This window comes from Mustela erminea, chromosome 5, assembly GCF_009829155.1.
Source record: "Mustela erminea isolate mMusErm1 chromosome 5, mMusErm1.Pri, whole genome shotgun sequence".
Classification (NCBI taxonomy): domain Eukaryota; kingdom Metazoa; phylum Chordata; class Mammalia; order Carnivora; family Mustelidae; genus Mustela; species Mustela erminea.
Window position 1 is genome coordinate 138928837 of NC_045618.1, and position 20746 is coordinate 138949582.

The 20746-nt window shown below is 50.5% G+C and overlaps 1 protein-coding gene across 6 annotated transcripts in view; it reads left to right on the top strand.

Moving 5' to 3' along the window:
* The window catches only part of BDKRB2 (bradykinin receptor B2), a 52392-nt gene extending 32168 nt beyond the window's left edge, over nt 1-20224 (top strand). Inside the window, exons 2-4 of one of the 6 annotated variants that reach the window (XM_032345194.1) lie at nt 9008-12076; nt 16619-16685; nt 18656-20224. In XM_032345194.1, coding sequence (XP_032201085.1) covers nt 18666-19745 — 1080 coding nt within the window. In that variant the 5' untranslated portion in view covers nt 9008-12076; nt 16619-16685; nt 18656-18665 and the 3' untranslated portion in view covers nt 19746-20224. The other 5 variants (XM_032345192.1, XM_032345193.1, XM_032345195.1 and 2 more) reach the window with 5 other exon arrangements.
* The last annotated feature ends 522 nt before the right edge of the window (nt 20225-20746 follow it).

Genomic DNA, 20746 nt, shown 5'->3' on the forward strand with positions numbered 1-20746 from the left:
TATATATTAAAATGTAGGCTTAGAAATATACTGAATCAGAAATGTAAGACGATTTAAGAGGGTTTGGTACTTTCCCCCTCCTACATCCCTGCAGTGGTAACTCATCACCAAGCTCCCAGCAGGTGCTGGTGGGACCCCATGAGGACCTAGATTCATAGGGATGGCAGCGATTCAATCACTCATGCGTGCAATATATTTATTGAGTACCTTCCATTGGACCTCCCCTTCAAATCAGGAGTGTCTTCTACAATGTGTAGATTAAGTGGTTGTCTAGCCACTGTTCGCATAATCCCAATGATGGGGAACTCATTATCTACTTCATTTGGGGGGACCTCTTCATTATTCATGTATTCATTCACTCTCTGACTCATTAAAGAAAACGTGTATTCTGTGTCTACAGAAATGGCCCTCCTCCATCTACCCCGCCAACCACCCATGCCAGAAACATGGGGCTCATTAGTAAAGGCACCCTCTCCTTCATTCCTTCCTCCCAGTGGATCAACACCTCTTTTTAGACTCTGCCTAAGGGTTTCCTAGGTGGAGTTTCCTATCTGCTTCTTCCCTTTTCAAACCACCTTCTGTTACTGCCCTCCCCATCTCTGATTCCGACCGCCACCATCTGCTAATTCTTATTCTTTGCTCGGCAGTAAATGACATGTTCTAATGCAAACACCACTGGAGAGGGGCTATAACCCCAAACACCAACGTTTAGGAGCCAAGGCTTTGGAATCAGGCAGACCTGGATTCCACTTCTGCTTCTGTCCAGGACTTAGTTGTTGTGTGGTCTTGAACGTTTCACTTACTGTTTGAGTCTCCATGTTCTTATCTGTGAAGTGGACGTAATAATGGGATCTACCCCATAGGACTTTTTTTTTAAGATTTTATTTATTTATTTGACAGACAGAGATCACAAGTAGGCAGAGAGGCAGGCAGAGAGAGAGGAGGAAGTAGGCTCTCCGCTGAGCAGAGAACCCAATGAGGGGCTCAATTCCAGGACCCTGGGATCATGACCTGAGCCGAAGGCAGAGATTTTAACCCACTGAGTCACCCAGGCACCCCTACCCCACAGAACTTTTAATAGGATTCACAAAGAGAGTGTTTAGCACAGTGCCTGGTATAGAGTTGGCGTGGGACCCATGAGAGCCACCATGATGGTGATGACAGTTGTGAGGAAGATGGGGAGGGTGATGACCACAGTCTCTAATGAGAAATCCTGCAATAGTGTCCCAGCACTCTTGGGATAAAGTTCCTCTTCCGTAATGTGGACTGCAAGACCCATCATGAGCCCGCCCTGACTTGTCTCTTTCCCTCTCTCTACCTCCTGACTCATTCTCTACCCTCTGGCCCTAGCAGCCACAACTGGAAGGAATCTGGCAGATTTCCCATTCCCCACTCCAGTGCTTACCCTTCCCACTCAGGTGGCAAACCTCCCCCCCACCCCAGCAGCTCTGAGCTTGGAGAAAGTGGCCGACAGTTGCCCTAGGGCGCTCACTCCTTCAAGGACTTGGTTCACAGATGGGAGCCTGCCTCAAGGAAGTCTACACTCCGAAAGAAGCCATCAGGCTACAACTGTGAGTAGGGCTCTGGGCAGGTGGAAACAGGCTGGGAGAGCCTTGCTGCCGCCTCCCTCCTCCCAGCCAGGCAATATGAGCGGCCTCTCCCCTCTGGGCCCTCCATGGCCCAAGCAAGCTGGTGTGATGGGAAGAAGCCCAGGTGGCCACCCAGCTTGAGTTTGCCCCTGGGCCGAGTGGGTAAGGATCTGGTGCAGAGATGCAAACTGATCTCCTGTGACCTGGCAGGACCAAACGCTAGTGATGGGGGCTACCATCGATGTATAAAGCCACTAACGCTGTCTTCATGGTTTGGAAACTGAAGCCTCTACTGGCAGCCTCCAGCAGTGTGCTCTGCTGTCTCCTTGCCACTCAGCTCCTGAGCCCATTATAAAGCCTCACATAGTTCTGACCTCTCATCCAGCCCTGGAGGATACGGGCGTCTAGGGAGAACAAGGAGGTCATGGTTGTGCAATGGCATTGGCTCAAAGCCTCATGCTTTGTTGGTTGGTTTTTGGCTGAGGTCAAATGGTCCCATGACTCTGCTGACCCCTTTCCAGACTTGACCTTCATGACCACTCAGGGAGGCAGGTGCTCATCGGTTCCTGATGTGGGAACTGAGACCCAGCAAGGAAATGACTTGCTAAGGCTACCCAGTTCCTCAGGAAGGGGGGTCAGGAAGCCCACCTGGTCTTGGCAGGCTTGAACCTTAGGCAGGGGTTAGGAATCTTATCACCAGGAAAGCCCTCAAGGTGCCTTTGTGTGTGAAGAACTCCTGAGGCAGTGTTGGGGCTCTGTCTGCCCTCATCAACAGACCACATCTTGTCAGCCTGTGAGTACTGGCCTCTGGCAGGACGGCCTCCCCAGGGGCTGGCGGCTTACGCCTGACCCAGAGACATTCTCTGGAGCAGCTTTACTAGCTATGATTCACAGGCCAGACAGTTGACCCATTCCAGTGGCTTTCAGTTTATTCTCACAGCTGTGCAATGGTCACTGTTCTCTGATTCCAGAACGCATTCATCACTGCAAAGTGAAATCCCCCATCCTGCCCTCCCCACACCATTGGGAGCCACTAACCTCCCTTCTATCTCTAGACTTGCGATTTCTGGATATTTCATATGGACAGAATCACACACCATGTGCCTTTTATGGTTGGCTCCTTTCATCAGGCTTACACCGAGATGTAATATTTAATTGTAGGGGAAGACCTTTGGAGGCCAGGGCTTGAGTCCCTACCATGCCACTAACTCACCATGTGATCTTGGCAAACCACCCCCTCCATGGCCTTTGGCTTCCATTTCATCATCTGTAAAATGGGCAGATAACCCAATAAGTATGCCTGTCTTACCCAGAGCAATTGACTCTGAAAAGAGGGTTCCATAAACTATAAAGTGCAGAGCCAACATGGCAGGGACCACCCTGGGCTTGGAGCCAAGATCCTGGTCCCCAGCCCAGCTCTGCCACTCCTGGCTGTGGGAATTTGGACAAAGCCAGTTAAGTTCTCTGAGTTTCTGTTTTCTTGTCTATAAAATGAGGATCCAGGTGCTTTGAAAGAGTAAGACAGATCTAAGTGTTCTGGTGGCCTAAAGAGGGTTCCCTCCCTCCTCAAGTGCACATCCACATAGGACCTCAGAAGATGAACTTACTTGGGAATAAGATCTTCACCTAAATCATTAAATAAGGATGGGGTAATACTGGATCAAGGTGGGCCTCATGTCCAATGGGACGAGTCCTCATAAGAAGAGAAGAGTCACACAGGGACACAGAGGCCATCAGGAGATGTAGGCAGAGACTGGAGTGCAGCTCCCAAAAGCCAAGGAACACCAAAGATTCCCTGGAAATCCATCAGAATCCTAGAGGAGAACATAGGCAGTAACCTCTTCGATATCAGCCACAGCAACTTCTTTCAAGATATGTCTCCAAAGGCAAGAGAAACAAAAGTGAAAATGAACTTTTGGGACTTCATCAAGATCAAAAGCTTCTTCACAACAAAGGAAACAGTCAACAAAACAAAGAGGTAACCCATGGAATGGGAGAAGATATTTGCAAATGACAGTACAGACAAAAAGGCTGATATCCAGGATCTATAAAGAACTTCTCAAACTCAACACACACAAAACAGATAATCGTGTCAAAAAATGGGCAGAAGACATGAACAGACACTTCTCCAATGAAAACATACAAATGGCTATCAGACACATGAAAAAATGTTCATCATCAGTAGCCATCAGGGAGATTCAAATTAAAACCACATTGAGATACCATCTTACACCAGTTAGAATGGCCAAAATTAGCAAGACAGGAAACAACATGTGTTGGAGAGGATGTGGAGAAAGGGGAACCCTCTTACTCTGTTGGTGGGAATGCACGTTGGTGCAGCCAATTTGGAGAACAGTGTGGAGATTCCTCAAGAAATTAAAAATAGAGCTTCCCTGTGACCCTGCAATTGCACTACTGTGTATTTACCCCAAAGATACAGATGTAGTGAAAATAAGGGCCATCTGTACCCCAGTGTTCATAGCAGCAATGGCCTTGGCCGCAAACTGTGGAAAGAACCAAGATGCCCTTCAATGGACGAATGGATAAGCAAGGTGTAGTCCGTATACACCATGGAGTATTATGGCTCCATCAGAAAGGATGAATCCCCAACTTTTGTATCAACATGGACCGGTCTGGAGGAGATTATGCTGAGTGAAATGAGTCAAGCAGAGAGAGTCAGTTATCATATGGTTTCACTTATTTGTGGAGCATAAGAAATAACACAGAGGATATGGGGAGATGGAGAGGAGAAGGGAGTTGAGGGAAATTGGAAGGGGAGATGAACCATGAGAGACTATGGACTCTGAAAAACAATCTGCGGGTTTTGAAGGGGCGGGGGGTGGGAGGTTAGGGGACCCTGGTGGTGGGTATTATGGAGGACACATATTGCATGGAGCACTGGGTGTGGTGCATAAACAATGAATTCTGTTACACTGAAAAGAAATTAAATTTTTTTTAAAAATTAAAAAAAGAAAAAGATTCCCCGGAACTTCCAGAAGCCAAGAAAGATGCATTAAAGAGACTCCTCCTCAGACCCTCCGGGACTGACCTCAATCTTGGACTTCTGGCCTCCTGAACTGTGAGAGAGTAAATTTCCACTGTTTTAAGCCCCCTCCTTACCCACTCCCGCTGTGATGCTTTGCTGTGGCAATCCAAGATGGCTAGAGCTGTGTTACTGGTTCTGAGGGCCTGCTCCCCGCCACAGCCCAGAGACCCCTGCCCCCAGCAGTGCAGAAGTATGGACGTCCACCATGGGCTTTCTTTGGGACTCCTGAGGGCTGACGAGCTAACTGGCGACAGAAGTTTCCCTAAGAAAGAGTGGGATAGACCATCATACAGAACCTCAGATAGTTTCCCAAAAGGAGGATCCTGAGGCCTTTCCCAAGATCCCAAGATGTTAGGAGCCAACCTGAGCCCCAAGAGAACGTGCATCACAGACCCACTGGCCCAGGACCAGGACCACCCTGATTCCCCTCTTATTTCCCTCAACCCTAAAGACAGGCTGATTCCGGGCATCTCAGGCCAGGCTAAGAAGAAGCCACAGGGCCTCTTCCAGGCAGCCCAGGCACAGAGCTCCCCACAGTGGGAGGTTGTTTATGGACAGCCCCGCAAGGTGACCCAAGACAGGGCTGAGGCTCCTCTGGCTGCCCCCTCCATGCTGAGTCACTTTCCAAGGCCCACTCAGTGGGCCAGCCACGTCTGCCTGTTTCCTCTCCAGGGTCCTGGCCAAGACGGAGGACGGCTTACATAACCCCTCCTTGCGCAAGAGCAAAGCAGTATGAGGCCAGCTGCAGTCGGTTGCTGACCAGGGGCCAGCGGCGTTCCCCCCCGCCGCCGTGGCTCATCTGATCCCCAAACTTGGACAAGGGACCCCCCCTCACAGACTAAGGAACCAAGGCTTCAGGAGGAGGTGGAGAAAGGGGTTCCAGTTCCCCTGACCCGGCAGTGAGGGAGCTGAGATTCGAGCTCCGCAGCCCAGATATGTCCCCTCCCCCGTGAATTCCAGAGGAGACATGAAGACCCAGGCCTTGCTTCCGAATCAGATTTTTCCCCAAAGCACTTGTCCCTGCGGAGGACGATGACGTTCTGAGACCCTGGCATCCTGACGGCCGCATGGCCTTCCGGGGCAACCTGAGCCCTGTCCTCACACTCCACACAGAAGAACAGGACTGTCATTGCGAGAACTGGTCCTCTCCCCTTGGCACCCCCACCCCGTCAACTGTCCGAAAGCTCTTCAATCCTGTTCTCCTATCAGTTTCTCCCAGAACAGCAGAGCTCACCTTCTAATCCTCAGGCTATTTCAGTGTCATTATTTACTACTGCAGATTTTTCCCAAAGTTTCTCAAAAACAAATAAACCAACAAAAAATAATAGAACAAAAACAAAAACCTAGCTCCCGATTGGACCAATAAGTCTCAGAACTGCAACTACTGCATCTTCCTCGTGGGGCTGCCCATTGCGCAGACATGTATTTTTTTTTTTAAGGCACAATATGCGCAGACATGTATTAAAGGCCCTGAGAAGTCCTGCAGGAAGGAGGCACGCTCCTCTCGGCTTGGTCTAACCCAGGGTCTCCCAGACTTGATTGGCACAGAGCCTGTACTCCACTGGCTACTCTTTCTACTCTCCTTGTCCCAAATCTCCTTTTCCATCTGACGTTTAAATGTTGGGGTTCCTCAAACTTCAACCCTAACCCCTCCTCTCATCTACATGGACCCCCTTACTAATCCGAGCCAGAATCACAGCTCTAAATGCTATCTGTGACAGTGAGTCTTCAACGTCAGCTTCAATGGGCTCCAGCACCCGGTTATTCAATCAAACATGAATCCAGGTGTTGCCGAGAAGGTCATTTGTAGATGTGGTGAACGTCCACCATCAGTCGACTTCAGTAAAGGAACTGGCCCTCCATAATGGGGGTGGGCCTCATGTGGGCCCTCCTGGGACTTCAGAACAAACACTGATGTTTCCAGAGAAGACGAAATTCTGTCTCAAGACTGCAGCATGAGCTCCTGCCTGCGTTTCTGGTTCTCTGGTCTGCCCTGTGGGTTCTGACCAGCCAGCCCCTACAAGCACGTGAACTAACTCCCTGAAATAAACATCTTGATGGATAGATGATAGGTAGATAGATAGAATGATAGAATGATAGACAGATAGACAGGCAGATAGGTAGGAGTAGGTAGACATCCTCTTGGTTCAGTTTCTCTGGAGAGACCTGAGAAACATCTTTGCCAGTAACTCTGAAATGTTAGCTCTCTTCTGAGGCATCTTCTCTGATCCCAGTGCCCACTGGAGAACCCCAGTTAGGCCTTTCACATGGGTCTTCATCTTATCTGTCTCTGTCACATGTGCGTAGCCACCATGAGGACTGGGACAGCCATGGGTGCTCCCAAGTCTTCAAGAAAAGGTGGACATGCTCTTCAGCATGTCACTTCCCCTCTACCCAGGTTGCGGAAGCATTTCTGATCATAGGATTGGCATGATTTATGTGAAAGGCATATGCCTACAGCATCAATCCCGTCTCTCTTAAAGACACACGAGCGCTACTGGTTTCCTAGGAAAACTAATCTGATTTCATGCCCCCCATTTTCTGTTGCTGTACACACGGACCATTTAGGCATCTCTGCTGATTCAAAAATGATGTAAGGGGTTTTCCATATGGGCAATTTCTGACCCCAGAGAAAGGTCATAAGACTGGAGAATACATACAAGCATTCATCTTCCCTCTAAGCGTCTATATGACATAGTATCAACTCAATATCGACATTTTTCCAAGGATCTATTTGATCTTCACAACAGCTCACGAAATAGGCAGGACACATTCACTCCCAGATGAACAAACTGGGTCAGGAGCTCCCCAGGACAGCCAGGGTCCCCCAGCATTCTCTCCCCAATAGTGGGATGGAGGGGGCTATCTGTGTTGTCAGAGAACTCCTCAGTCTGATCTGAAACTGTTTAATTCTCTTTGCGGTACCAAAGCAAGAGCCTTTGGGGACACACCCACACAGGGCCTGAATGGTACCCAGAAAGAATGAGTAAATGCGGTCTGAGGCTTGAGCCTGGGCTTTCCGGCTCCAAGTTCCAAGAAAGCCTTCCACAAACATGTCTTATACATATGCATGCGGAGCCTTCCTCCTACAATGCTTTCTTCGGCTTACCTGCCTTCTGACTCCTATTCATCTCTCAAAACCCAGCTCAAATATCCCTCCACCATAATTCTCTCCAGACTCAGCCTCAAGCAGAATTAAACTCTTTAGGTCCTCATCCTCAGACAGATCCTTGGTTCTTCGCTGCCACTCTGCATTCCACTCTGTGCAGTCACTGTGTGTCTTTGTCCTCAGAGAGACCCAGAGTCCCTCAAGGGGCCATGGAAAGGAATTTGTTCATCTGTGTCTTCCCAGTGCCCACAAGGGACGCGGTGCCCTCAAGGGTTTCAGGACTGCTTGTTGAGCCAGAGACAAACTATGGATACTCTGATATAGAAATGAATAGGGTTGTGAATTCATTCAGCAAATATTTATTGAGGTCTGTTGTAAGAGTTTGGACAATGACTCCAATCAAAAGAGATAAACCCTTGCCCCGTGGAGCTCATGCTCTAGCGGGAGACACAAGAAGTAAAAACCAAACCACGTATCCAGATGAGGATAACGGTTATAACAAACAGGGAAACCGGGGAGTGGGAGAGAGGTTATTTCAGAGAAGGGCTCTCTGATAAGGGAGGGGGTGGTTATAAGGAACAGGAGACCCGAGGCATGGAGCCATCTAAGAGCAGTGTGCTCCAGGCACAGGGAACGACCAGTGCAGAGGCCCTGAGGTGGGAGAGATGTGGCATGTTCAAAATAGAGCAAGGGGACCAGGAAAGTCAATGGAGGAGCAGGTGGGGACCATGACCATGACACCCAGAAAAGGTGGCAGGCTGTGTCACAGACAAGTCTTAGTCCATTCCTGTGCCTGAGACAGGAGCAGTGAGAATTTCCAGCAGAGACAACGTGGTCAGATTAAGGCTTTAGAACAAAGCAGAATGTGGCTGAGCATCCCCAGTCACACCCTCCCGGGCCCAGTGTGCTCTAGGGCCCAGATGTGTTAGCTCAGGGGCTTCTCCCGAATCCCCTCAAAGGAGGGTCAGCCGAGCCACCCTCCTCATCCCATCCAGGTGAGACATCCTCTCCCAGAGCAAAGCTGTCACAGGGATTCATGTGGCTACTTTTACACCTTCCTGGTCTTTGGAACCCCTGGCCCAGCAGAGTGCTTTCTGCCAAGTGCCCAGAGCTCTTCACTTCCAAACGGCCATCAGCTCAGGCCGACACAGTGCTCAGAGCGGCCTGGGACCCTCTCAAGCCTGTAACTGTCAATTTCCAGGGGTTTGCGCTTTGGGAAACCAACAAACTTTAGGATTGTATTTTTACCTCCCTTCCACCCAGATGCCTCCAGCTGGGCCACTCCATGCCCACACACTCTGTGTGCCCGCCCTGGGCTCTTCTGTAACGGCGTTTACACCCTTGCCCGCCAACGTGAGCTTGACCACCTGCTGGATCCGCCGGAACATGAGCAGACCCAGTGACACGCCGAGGCTTCTTCTCTCTGTCCCCTTGCACCCAGCCCTCCCTGGGCACCAGGCAGGCAGGCACCCCCTCCGTATTTGCAGAACACAAGGAGGAACACACAGGCCCGCGCTCATCCAGGAGCAAGGGGCTACAACGGGCTTTGAATGATGGAGGGACACAAAGCAGACAGGTAGGGGAGGAGAGGCCATTGCCAGCAAATGCCCACAGGAAGACAAGTCCGGAAGCACCAGGGAGCCTGCCAATCACCGCTCGGCCGCATCAGAAGCCCCAGCATCGGGAAGTGGCTCTGGGTGTTACAAGCAGGACTGTGGAGTCTGTGAATTCCCAGGGACTGGGGTGTAGTCCTTTGGAATGACAAAATCCAGTGCTCTGGAATAGCAATCTAACACAGGCATTGACAGAAGGACGAGAGTGAGAAAGCAAGATTTGTTGGGAATTCCGTGTCGTAGACGTGTCTGCGGCATGAGAGACTAACACTGATGACAGAAGGAAGGCTTGGACAGAGGGGACAGAGAGCTCGATGAGCCTTTGGTTCAGGTCAGAAGGTGCCCAGCTTTGGCTTCTTTCCTGTGTCTGCAAGTCGAGTTAAGAGTAGGGACCGCACGTGTGACTGTGGTGGCTGAGCAGGAACCCTGAGTACGCTTGGGTTCTAGAAGTTACCTGCAGAGATGTTCCCAATGAAATGTCCTCGCAGAAGCTGCTCGATGTGACTAGGAGAGGACACAGGGTGGCTCCGGGGTTTAGCGACTGGAGAACTGTGTATGTCACAGTGGGGACTGTGACCCATGAGTCCCCAAGTCCCTCAAACTCCACCCCACCTTCCCTGAATATGCATCGAAGCCCAAGCTCACCCGGAGCTCAGGAGACACAGCTGCCTAGAGTCCCAGCACTCGCCTCAGGGACAGTCCCCAAGAGGGAGGACCCGTCCCACCAAGCCAGACAGGCTGTCCAATGTTCACAGACGGCAGTCCTGGGAACCCTGCCAGCCACCTCTTTGTGCCTCCTTGTTGCCCTGTTCTCCCCACACATGCTCCCCACATCCCGCAGGACACAGAGGACCCTCATCCCCCTCCAGGGTTCCCCCATCCTCCACATTATAGGGGTCTGTACCCCTTCCTAGATGGGGGGTTCCCTCATCTTGCCTTCAGTCCTGGGAAATCGAGCTCCTCTTCCCACAGGTTTGGGGTTCACGCTCCCTGTCCTCAGCCTCCCAGAATTCAGGCACCCTCTCCCCACTGCCCCAGAAGTAGAAGGAGACTCTCCCCTCCCTGGGACCAAGACCCACTTCCCATTTCCCACTCGGAGTGAGCAACAGTGGGAACATCCATTTTCTTTAGAGAACATTCCATCTCACCCCCGGGCGAGGCCCCATGGCTTTGGCAAGGCTGCCACGGAGTTATCTCCCAAGCCTCAGCTCAGTCATCCTCTAGCAAATGAGTCACGGGGCCCGGCCACACACCGTCCCCTTGTCCTCATGGGCCATCCCCTGCCCCAACGTGTGCAGGGCCAGGGTCGGACCCTGAGACCTGATCTCAGGGCCTGGACAGGAAGGCATCCCATAAGAACAGATACAGTCCAGTCTAAACGCATATGGAAGGGAGAAAAAAAGGCAGCAGCTTTCCAGAAAGGGTTTCTCTGGGGAGACCCCAATCCTCATCACTAATCAGGAAGAAATGGGACTTGGAGCCTCTCTCTGATGAAAATCTCCCCCAAACAATGTCCGACACTCACCTAACACCCACGTTACTAAAAATAAAAAAAATTAAAAAAAATTAAAAAGTCCCAAGTCTCCCCTGATGGGAGGCGGCCTTCCCAAAGATAAACTCCAGAGGCTACTGAATCTTGGAATCATCTTCTTCTTTGTCTTCTACTCCCATGACTTTAATACGTCTAGCATATTAGAAAACTGCTAGAGAATTCTAAAGTGCCTATTGTCCCCACCGAGGTGTCAGTACAGACAAAGGAAAGAGAGAAGACCAGATTCTGAAGACAAAGGGGCGTGTTCTGCTCCAGAGAGGCTGGGTTCAAGGTAACGTCCCAAGGGGACATGGAGCACCCCAGAGGCAGACTAAGGAATGTGGAGGGCTGGGACCCTGAGATTCGGGGATCCCCTTTCCAGAAGCCAGAATTTAAGCCCTGACATGGATGCGTTCTCCTGCGTTTAGGGAAGGACTCTGAAATGTCTTAATTTTCTAAGAGGGCGGATAAGGAGCACTGCAGTTAAAGGCTCTTGAAACTTGACTCTCAAAGAAAGCCAGACATGTCTTACGGACTGAACACGAGGTCTTGAGTAGTTCAAGTTGACAGATGCAATGTGCATTGAAGAATGGGCCTCGGAGCCGCCCGGGAAGATTAGGGAAAGTGCATCTGCTCTTACTCAACTCTGGACCCCGCCTGAGTCCAATTTTTCCTAGCTCACTGTTTGTTTAGTGGGCTCCACACTAACGGGTTCTTGGCCATGGATCCTTCAGGGCCGAAATTTAGAAGGAGGCATTTAAGGAAAGCTGTTGCAAAACCTCGGGCAGGAAGGACCCCGTGGTCAATGGGGCTGTCATCACTCAGTGTCCGCGGAGGCTCATGGGGGCTCAGAAGGAGGCCAGGATGCATTTTAAGTGCATGTTGGCCAACACAGCACTCCTGGGCTGTCCGGGCTTCCCCAGATGTCGCCAATGTGAGGAGGTGTGGGAGCAGAATTCCTGCCAGCCCCCCAAATGCAGAGCAGTTTTCCTTTTAAACCCCAGTTTGCTTCTTCCTTTGAAAGACTCACTCTTTTCGGCAATCCCTCCAGTGACCTCATCGGAGAGGAGGTTGTATAATTCAAGGCCGCAGCATTTCCACGGGGCTTCTCAGTACAGAACATACCTCTGAGGGCTGCTCTCGTCATTGGGAAAGTCAGCTGAAGCTGTGAACTCTTTCCTTTCCTGGGTAAGTAAATCACCACCTTTTTTTTTCCCCCTCTTGTGAGAGCGAGATGTAAGAGGAGAGCCATGTCTCTTAGAAAAAAACAAACTGGGGTGCCTGGGTGGCTCAGAGGGTTTAAGCCTCTGCCTTCATGTCAGGTCATGGTCTCAGGGTCCTGGGATCGAGCCCCGCATCCGGCTCTCTGCTCAGCAGGGAGCCTGCTTCCCCCTCTCTCTCTGCCTGCTGCTCTGCCTACTTGTGATCTCTCTCTCTCTCTGTCAAATAAATAAATAAAATCTTTTAAAAAAAAAAAGCTTCCCTTTATAACTAAGTATTAGCAGAATTTTTGGCTTTCTTTAAGTGTGTGGTTTTTTTTGAAACTTAATTCTAGGGTACCTGAGTGGCTCAGTTGGTTGAGCACTGCCAAAGACTCCGGTCATGATCCCAGGGTGCTGAGATCGAGCCCAACATCGGGGTCCCTTCAGTGGGGAGCCTGCTTCTCCCTCTCCCTCTGTTGCTTCCTCTGCTTGTGAGTTCTAATCTCTCTGTGTCAGATAAATAAATAAAATATTTTAAAAAGAAAGAGATGAAGAAAGGAAGGAAGGAAGGAATCCTAATTCTAAATCCGTTTAAGAGACTATATTCCAGGTTGAGTTGCTTTTCCAGAAGAAAAGGAAGAGAGTGTCTGGACTAGCCTGGGAAGTTTCCAGAAGCTCTTTCTTTATTTCAAGGCCACAGGAAATATGTAGAGGCTGGATACAGCCTCCCAAGTGTTCTGTGGGAGCTCTGACCAGCTTCCATTTACAAATTCTGATTGATAAAAATCAGACAGACCTCCCCAGGATGGCTTACCAGATTTCAGAAGGCCAATAACTGGCTAGGTTATTTGTGGCTTGACAATAGCATCTTGTTATTTGACTGAGCTGTGATTCTTTAATCTCTGTGTCTGTATTTCAAATGCCTTTATTACCACCTCACTGTTGGAACTGGAAAGAATTCCAAGAAGCCCTCCTTGTGGAAGACAGTAGTCTCCCGAGTAACAATGTCAATGAAAAAATGTACAGAGAACTCAGAAAGTGGCACATAGAAATTATAGACTCATCTTCTCTGGTAGACCTGCCTGGTGTCATCTCTAAGTTTTTAACAAATAAGATCGAATATTACTATGTCGATAGTGCTGTTTACTGAGCACCTACTATGTGCCAGGCAAATATCAGAGCTACAACTGAGAAGTGGTGAAGGAAGGTCTCTTCTTTCTGTCCAACTTGCTATAAACACAGACAGCAGGTGGCAAAGACAAACCCTTTAGAAATAAGCTTAGCTTGGGCACCTGCATGGTATAGTCTGTTGAGCCTCCAACTCTGGGTTTAGCTCAGGTCATGGTCATGATCTCAGGGTCCTGGGATGGAGCCCCATGTTACCCTCTATACTCAGCACAGGGTCTGCCTGATATTCTCTCTCCCTCTCCCCCTCCAGCTCATGTTCTTTCTCAAATAAATAAATGAGTCTTGGGGTGCATGGGTAGCCCAGTCAGTTAAGCGTCTGCCTTCAGCTTCAGTCGTGATTCCAAGGGCCTGGGATCGAGCCCTGTGTCGGGCTCCCTGCTCAGCGGGGAGTCTGCTTCTTCCTCTCCATCTGCCTGCTGCTCCCCCTGCTTGTGCTCTGTGTGTATGTGTGTGTGTGTGTCAAATGAATAAATAAAATCTTGGGGAAAAAAAGTCTTAAAAAGTCAGTAAGTCCATTTTGAGCAGACACAGACTGTGGGACAGAGGACAGTGTATGCTGAACCGATCAGATTCAAGCTGACTTCAGAGGTCTCGGCATGTGGCTTGGGAAGCAGTCCCTGATTTTCCGGGTAGGGTGAAGCCTTGCCCCCTGGATGAGATTTCCTTGGCTGCTGTAATATATTAACATAAACCTCGTGGCTTAAAAACGACACAAATTTACTGTCGTGTGGTTCTGTAGGTTCGGTGTTCCACATCAGTCACACGGGGCTGTAGTCAAGGTGTTGGTAGGGCTGTGTCCTTTCTGGAGGCTCCAGGGGAGAATCCGTTCCTTTTTTTTTTCCACCTTTGAGAGGTTGCCTCTGTCTCTGGGCTCACAGCCCCTTCCTCCACCTCCAGAGCCCCCGGATATCTGTGCCTCAGTTTGTTCATCTGTACCATGGGCACAACTGTCTGACTATTCATGCAGCCCTGCTGTCAAGCTCAAGTTCCTGAGAGCCCAGCAGAGTCTTGAACCCTCCACAGCTGACAGGTGTAGGGGATGCTGAAGGCTCAGACATGGGCATCCAGGTCTCCCTCCAGCCCCAGCGTCGGGGAGGCCTGGGGCAGAGACAAAGCTGGTTTCCTTGGTGGGTAGAACTTGGTCCCCAAGTGCAGAGAAGGGCACAGGAAGGCATGGTGTGAGGCCCCGTGACAGTTTCAGGACGCAGCTCTGTAGATGTGTATGAAGTCCAACGGGGTGCTGGGCCCTCTCTCCGCCCCAGGGCATCTGAGAAATCAAGTCTGATGGGCACACCAGCTTCCTGCGGCCGCTGAAAGGAAGCCCCACAAATCAGGCGGCTTCAAAGAACCAAATAGCTGTATCACAGCAGTGCATTCATAAAGCAGTTCTCGTGCAAAAGCTATTTTCTAAATATTGATGTATTTAACTCTCTCTATATGCACACAAACCCATAACAGCTTGGCCACATTACCGTGACGGAGTTAGAAAGGAGTTTTAGTAATACAATTGTTTTAAAAAATAGTTACGTCTTTAAGTATATATATCCACCCGTATACATGAAGGCAAAATAAGTTTTCATGTTACCAAGCTGAACACTGAAAAAGGACATAAGCAGCATAAACTGGGTACAAATCCGTGGGCTCTGATCCGTGCCTGTCTTGGGTGTGTCCGGGACATTTTCCTGGAGAATGACTTTTTCTTCTTGCCTGGTCTTACTATTTTTAATTGTTCCACATAATTGCTGAACTCTTCGCCTTCAAGTGTTACAGTTAATAAATGTAAATTAGCACCTTCAGTCGACCCTTCTCTTAGACTAGAACATATTTATTTAAGAAAATGGGGCTGGGGCAGGTGCTCAGGAGCCAACACACACTGAGCAAGTTGTGCCATGGGGGGCTGTTCTCAAGCCCGACTCTGCATATAAAATGATGTGAGTATTTTAGCCCAGATATTTTCACATGTGGTGCCTTTATGCCTTCATTCAAAGTGGCTTTCTTCCACAAATACTTTTACTAGATGCAACTCTACAAAGAAACTGTAGTTGTGATTTTCGAATGCTTTGGCAAGCTTAGATGTCATGAATCATAGATTTTCCCAATTTCACCTCATTTCTATACAGAATATGAACTTATCCAACGGAAAGTTTCTTCCCACAAACTGAGGAAGTCCAAAGCTCACTACAGAATTTTAAAATTAAATCTTGTGTGCCACGGAGCCCTTGCTCTCTGATTTAATCCTTTCTTCCCTTTTACAATACATTTCCTTTATTTTCTGCACAATAGCTTCGTTTTCCATCGTTAGACATGCAAAAGCAGATGTTTCAGTACTCTGTTCTTTAAACATCTTGATTAAAGATCTCCCACTGATTTGAAATAAAATTCAAAAAAAATTAGAGCTGTCCTTTAATAAACAACTAGTAACACTTTCAGGCATTTAGGCTCAAGGTCTTATAAAATAGATGGATGACGGGCAGCAAAGGAAAGAAATACATGTCGAAGGTTTTCTTTTTTTTAATTCACCATCAACTGCACTAAAAAAGCTGTGGTTTTCTTAATTTTGTCAGCAATCATCTCCATTTCAATTGGTAGAATATCGAAACTTACTTGCAAGTAATTATAAACAGTGTGTACATTTCTGTTTCTTTGGTCTCTTACTTAGTAAGAATGTAACTGTTACCATGACACCATGCTCAGGATAATCTGTCTTTGCATTACCATCACAAAAATATAATTCTAGTTCCAACGTAAACAATTTAAACTAAATTTAGAATAGAATTCCCCAAAAGTCCTTTGTTCTGTTTGGTCAGACTGAGCTTCTAGAAATTTGTCTAGGAGAAAACCAGAACCAAAAATCAACTGAAGTAATTTGCAGAACAGTTGCTTGGTCTAAGTTGAAAAGCCATGCTTCCTCGGGTGAGATCGTTGTCTTAGGGCAGATCTTTTAAAAACATGAACTTCTAAAATGGCAGCTTTTGTGTCTCAGGTATTCTTGGGGTCAGCGAAATCGCTGCAGCCCCACAGTGATGTCAACATCAGCAAACATTCTGTGCAACCTGCACAGTCACCACAGCTTCCTTGAGAAACAGAAGCTTGCTACTTTAGTCTCCACGGCTTGTAATTCTGAGCTCATCACTGCCAGAAAGGGCATATTGCAAAATTTAGAAGTATTTCCAGGGGCCGCCTGGCTGGCTCAGTCGGTAGAGCACGCAACTCCATCTCAGGGCTATGAGTTTGAGCCCCACGCTGGGCGTGGAGCCTACTTTAAAAAGAATAAAAAAAAAACAAACAAGTATTTCTGAATAAGCAAGAAAGTATTTAGTTGTGGATTTATGCCTTGCAGGAACTGACAGAACAAGAGTATCCTGACTCTTCCGCACGCTCTGGGTCAGGGCTCCGGAGCGCTTCAGGTACTCCACAGCCCCCCAACCAATGATTCCCTGTGTGTCCCATTCACCTGCCTTCTGGTGACCAGGTACCTTGTTCTCTTCTCTGTCTACACTCTCCCTTGGTGATTTCATCCAGTCATGTGGCTTTAAACACCATCTAGGTAATCACAGTATCAGACCTTGTCCCTGAAAACCAGACTTGACTATCTAGGTGAGCCCTAGAAATCCCCACTTGGGGGCCAGGAGACATCGCAACCTTGACATGTCCAAGAGTGAACCCCTGATCTCCCCCCCACTCAAAAAATCCTGCTCCATCTTCAGTCTGTGACCTCCATTTCAGTTGAGGACAACCTCATATTTCTTGGCGACATATGATCCTTCCTTTCTCACAGCCTGCATCTGATCGAAAATCACGGTGGTACTACTTCCAATATAAATCTAGACGCTGATTCCATCTTATCATCCCCCCTTGCCACCACTCCCCAGCTAACACATTTACTCAGTCTGTTCAGTGTTGGGGCTCTCTCCTCCCACTAGGCTAGAAGCCCCCCGAGGGCAAGGAGTTTTTACCGGTTTGATTCACTGCCGTGTCCAAAATACCTAGAACAGCACCAGGTATACAGCTGGTGCTCAATAAATACTAGTTCAGTAGATAATTGCATGGAGGAACTGGTGAATTGTGCTTTGGTGTGAATGGCCCAGTGTGTGAGTTACCAACAGTGTCAAAACTTGACGGTCATCACCTCCTCAGATAAGGAAAGTCGGGCTCAGAGACACCAAGTGGTTGTCCAAGGTCACACAGCCAAGACTCTTCCAAGATTGGTTCTCTCTTACACAGTATCTTCTGTTAGATGCTGTGAGGCATTGCCCAGTGGAAGAATCTCAGCCCACAAGTACAGGACGCGGTCCCTTCTTTCCATGGGGTTCCAGAGGGCTGGGAGGCATAGTCCGCTTCCTTCCCACCAACGCTGTGGAACAGCGTTGGCACACGGGAGGCAGGCCAGCTGTGTGGCTAGGGGACAGCACAGACTGAGGTCTCCCAGGACAGGCTGTTAACAACGGAGCCTGGCTCCCTCGTCTACCAAGTGGGGACAAAACGTGCAGCAGGATCACGTAGACAGAGGCCCAGGCTCTGGGGTCAGACGGTCGAGGTCTGTGTGACCGCGAAGGAGAGATCAGCCCCCGAGGGCTCCATTGCATGGAGGGGACAAGGACCCAGCCCCCACAGAGCTGCTGGGAAAATTAAACGAAAAAATACTTAAACGTGAACATCTTTGAATGGTGCCTGGAGATAGAGATCATTTCCTCGGTGTGAATGGCTATTCTTTCTTTCTTTTTTTTTTTTTTTAAGATTTTATTTATTTATTTATTTGAGAGAGAGAGAATAAGAGACAGCATGAGTGGGGAGAAGGTCAGAGGGAGAATCAGACTCCCCGAGGAGCAGGGAGCCTGATGTGGGGCTCGATCCTGGGAGCCTGAGTTCATGACCTGAGCCGAACGCAGACACTTAACCCACTGAGCCACCCAGGCACCCCACTACTGTGGTTATTAATAAGACGAATCAGCACCTTCCACTGGGCGCTTCCTCTGGACCAGGCGACCTCGCCAAGCGCTCCACAGATCCAAACGCCGGTCCTTGCCACAGCCCCACAAGAGGGATACGATTGGCTCCAACTTCCAAAAAGGAAAAATAAAAGTCAGGGGTCTCAGTGGCCCACACCGAGAGGTTGCAGCAGGTTTCGGACTCGGGTGTCAAAGCCCCTGTCCTTTCCCTTATGCCAGGGGTCGGCAAACATCTCCTCAAGGGGACCAGACAGCGAGTATTCCCAGTTGTGCCAGCCACGCAGCCCTGTGGCTGCCACACAAAAGCAGCCTTGGACAACACACAAACGAGCAGGTGTGGACACGCGCCAATAGCACCTTATTTCCCAAACCTGGGGGCGGGTTGCCAGGGGCGGCCTCCCGCTAACTCTGCATGCCCTTCGGTGCAGGTCCCGGTGGATGGCGTCCCGGAGCCTGCTGGAGTCCCTGTTGCTGAACCGGAGCCGGCTCTCGGCGCCCAATGCCACGTCGTGCGATGGCGCGCGGGAAGCCTGGGCCCTGCTCTACGGCGTGCTCCCCCCGTTCGTCGTCATCGTCTGCATCTGCAGCCTGCTGGGGAACCTCTTCGTGCTGTCCGTCTTCCTCCTCCCGCGGCGGCGCCTGAGCGTGGCCGAGATCTACCTGGCCAACCTGGCCGCCTCCGACCTGGTGTTCGTCCTGGGCTTGCCCTTCTGGGCGGAGAACATCGCGCACCAGTTCCGCTGGCCCTTCGGCGGCCCCCTCTGCCGCCTGGTCAATGGCGTCATCAAGGCCAATCTGTTCATCAGCATCTTCCTGGTGGTGGCCATCAGCTGGGACCGCTACCGCGTGCTGGTGCACCCCATGGCCAGCCGGTGGCGGCGGCAGCGGCGACGGGCCAAGGTCACCTGCCTGCTCATCTGGGCGCTGGGCGGCCTCCTGAGCGTGCCCACCTTCCTGTTCCGCTCCGTCCAAGCCGTGCCGGAGCTGAACAACTCCCACGCCTGCGTGCTGCTGCCGCCCGGCGGGGCCTGGCCCTGGGCGAGGATGGTGGAGCTGAACGTGCTGGGCTTCCTGCTGCCGCTGGCCGCCATCGTCTTCTTCAACGCCCACATCCTGGCCTCCCTGCGCGGGCGGGCGGAGGTCCCGGGGACGCGCTGCGGGGGCCCCGCGGGCGGCAAGAGCACGGCCCTCATCCTCACGCTGGTGGCCGCCTTCCTGGTGTGCTGGACCCCCTACCACTTCTTCGCCTTCCTGGAATTCCTCTACCAGGTGCGGGCCGTCCGGGGCTGCTTCTGGGAGGATTTCATCGACCTGGGCCTGCAGTATGCCAACTTCTTCGCCTTCACCAACAGCTGCCTGAACCCCGTCATTTACGGCTTCGTGGGCCGGCTTTTCCGGACCAAGGTCTGGGAGCTCTACCAGCAGTGTACCCCTCGGAGTCTTAGTCTGGGGTCCTTGCCCCACAGGACGGATGTTCTCCCACATTTCTGGCAGAAGAAAAACAGCAGGGAGCCGTGAAGCGTGGCTTCCTTTTCAGTAATTTCGGACATGATAGATGCTGTTGTCGCGGGCTCTGGATGGAGCGCACCCTGCCCCCTGGCCCCCCGCAGAAATGGGCAGGACCTCATCCCTGGAAACTGTTGCGTGTTTTTCTCTGTGGGTGTGATTAAGGTAAGGGTCCCAAGATGGGGAGTTGATCCTGGATTATCTGAGTGAGTCCAGTGTCTCCACAAAGGTCCTTATAAGAGAAGTGGCCACGTGAGCATCTGAGAAGGCCATGCGACCGCAGAAGCAGGAGGCTGGAGGGACCGCAGAAGCCCAGAGCCAGGGGCTGGCTGCTGGCGCCCCTTAAGGGCCGGAAAAGGGACAGAGATGGATTCTCCCCTTAAGCCTCTGGAAGGAGTCGGCCCTGTAGACATCCGGACTTGAGCCTGCTGAGATGGACCTCAGAGGTCTGGCCTCCAGAAACTGAAGACAATAAAGCCGTGTTGTTTCACGTCACCGAGTTTGTGCTCATTTGTTCCAGCAGCCACAGGAAACTTGCGGTAAGGGTCTCTGCCCACGTTGCCACGTGCCCACCCAGAAGGTTCTAGGCTAATGGCTAGGCACACAGAGATGCTAGAACTAGGGATCCCATCCACAAGAGACTGGCGTGAATAATTAGAATATAAAAAAAGAAAGCGAGAAATCACAGAAGCACGCCCCGTATCCAGCACCGTGAATGTTCAGAGGGGAAAAGGGTGCGTTCCTTGCAGGGCTGTCCGGAGACCTGCTCTGAAGGGAGGCAACGGGAGCTGAGTTTTAGGAAGGGCAGAATCTGGAGGCGCAGAGAGAGGGAGGGGGGCCTGGCAGAGGCGTAACCGGGGCACGCAGGTGCGACACGGGCGCTATGCAGAAAGAGTATTTATGGAACTGTTAATGCTTTAGTCTTCTTGCTCCGGGGGATTGGGGTGAACTGGGAAAAGTCTGCGTTCAAGGGGCTTGGAGAGTGTCAGAGAGCAAGGTAACTGCCCCCACCA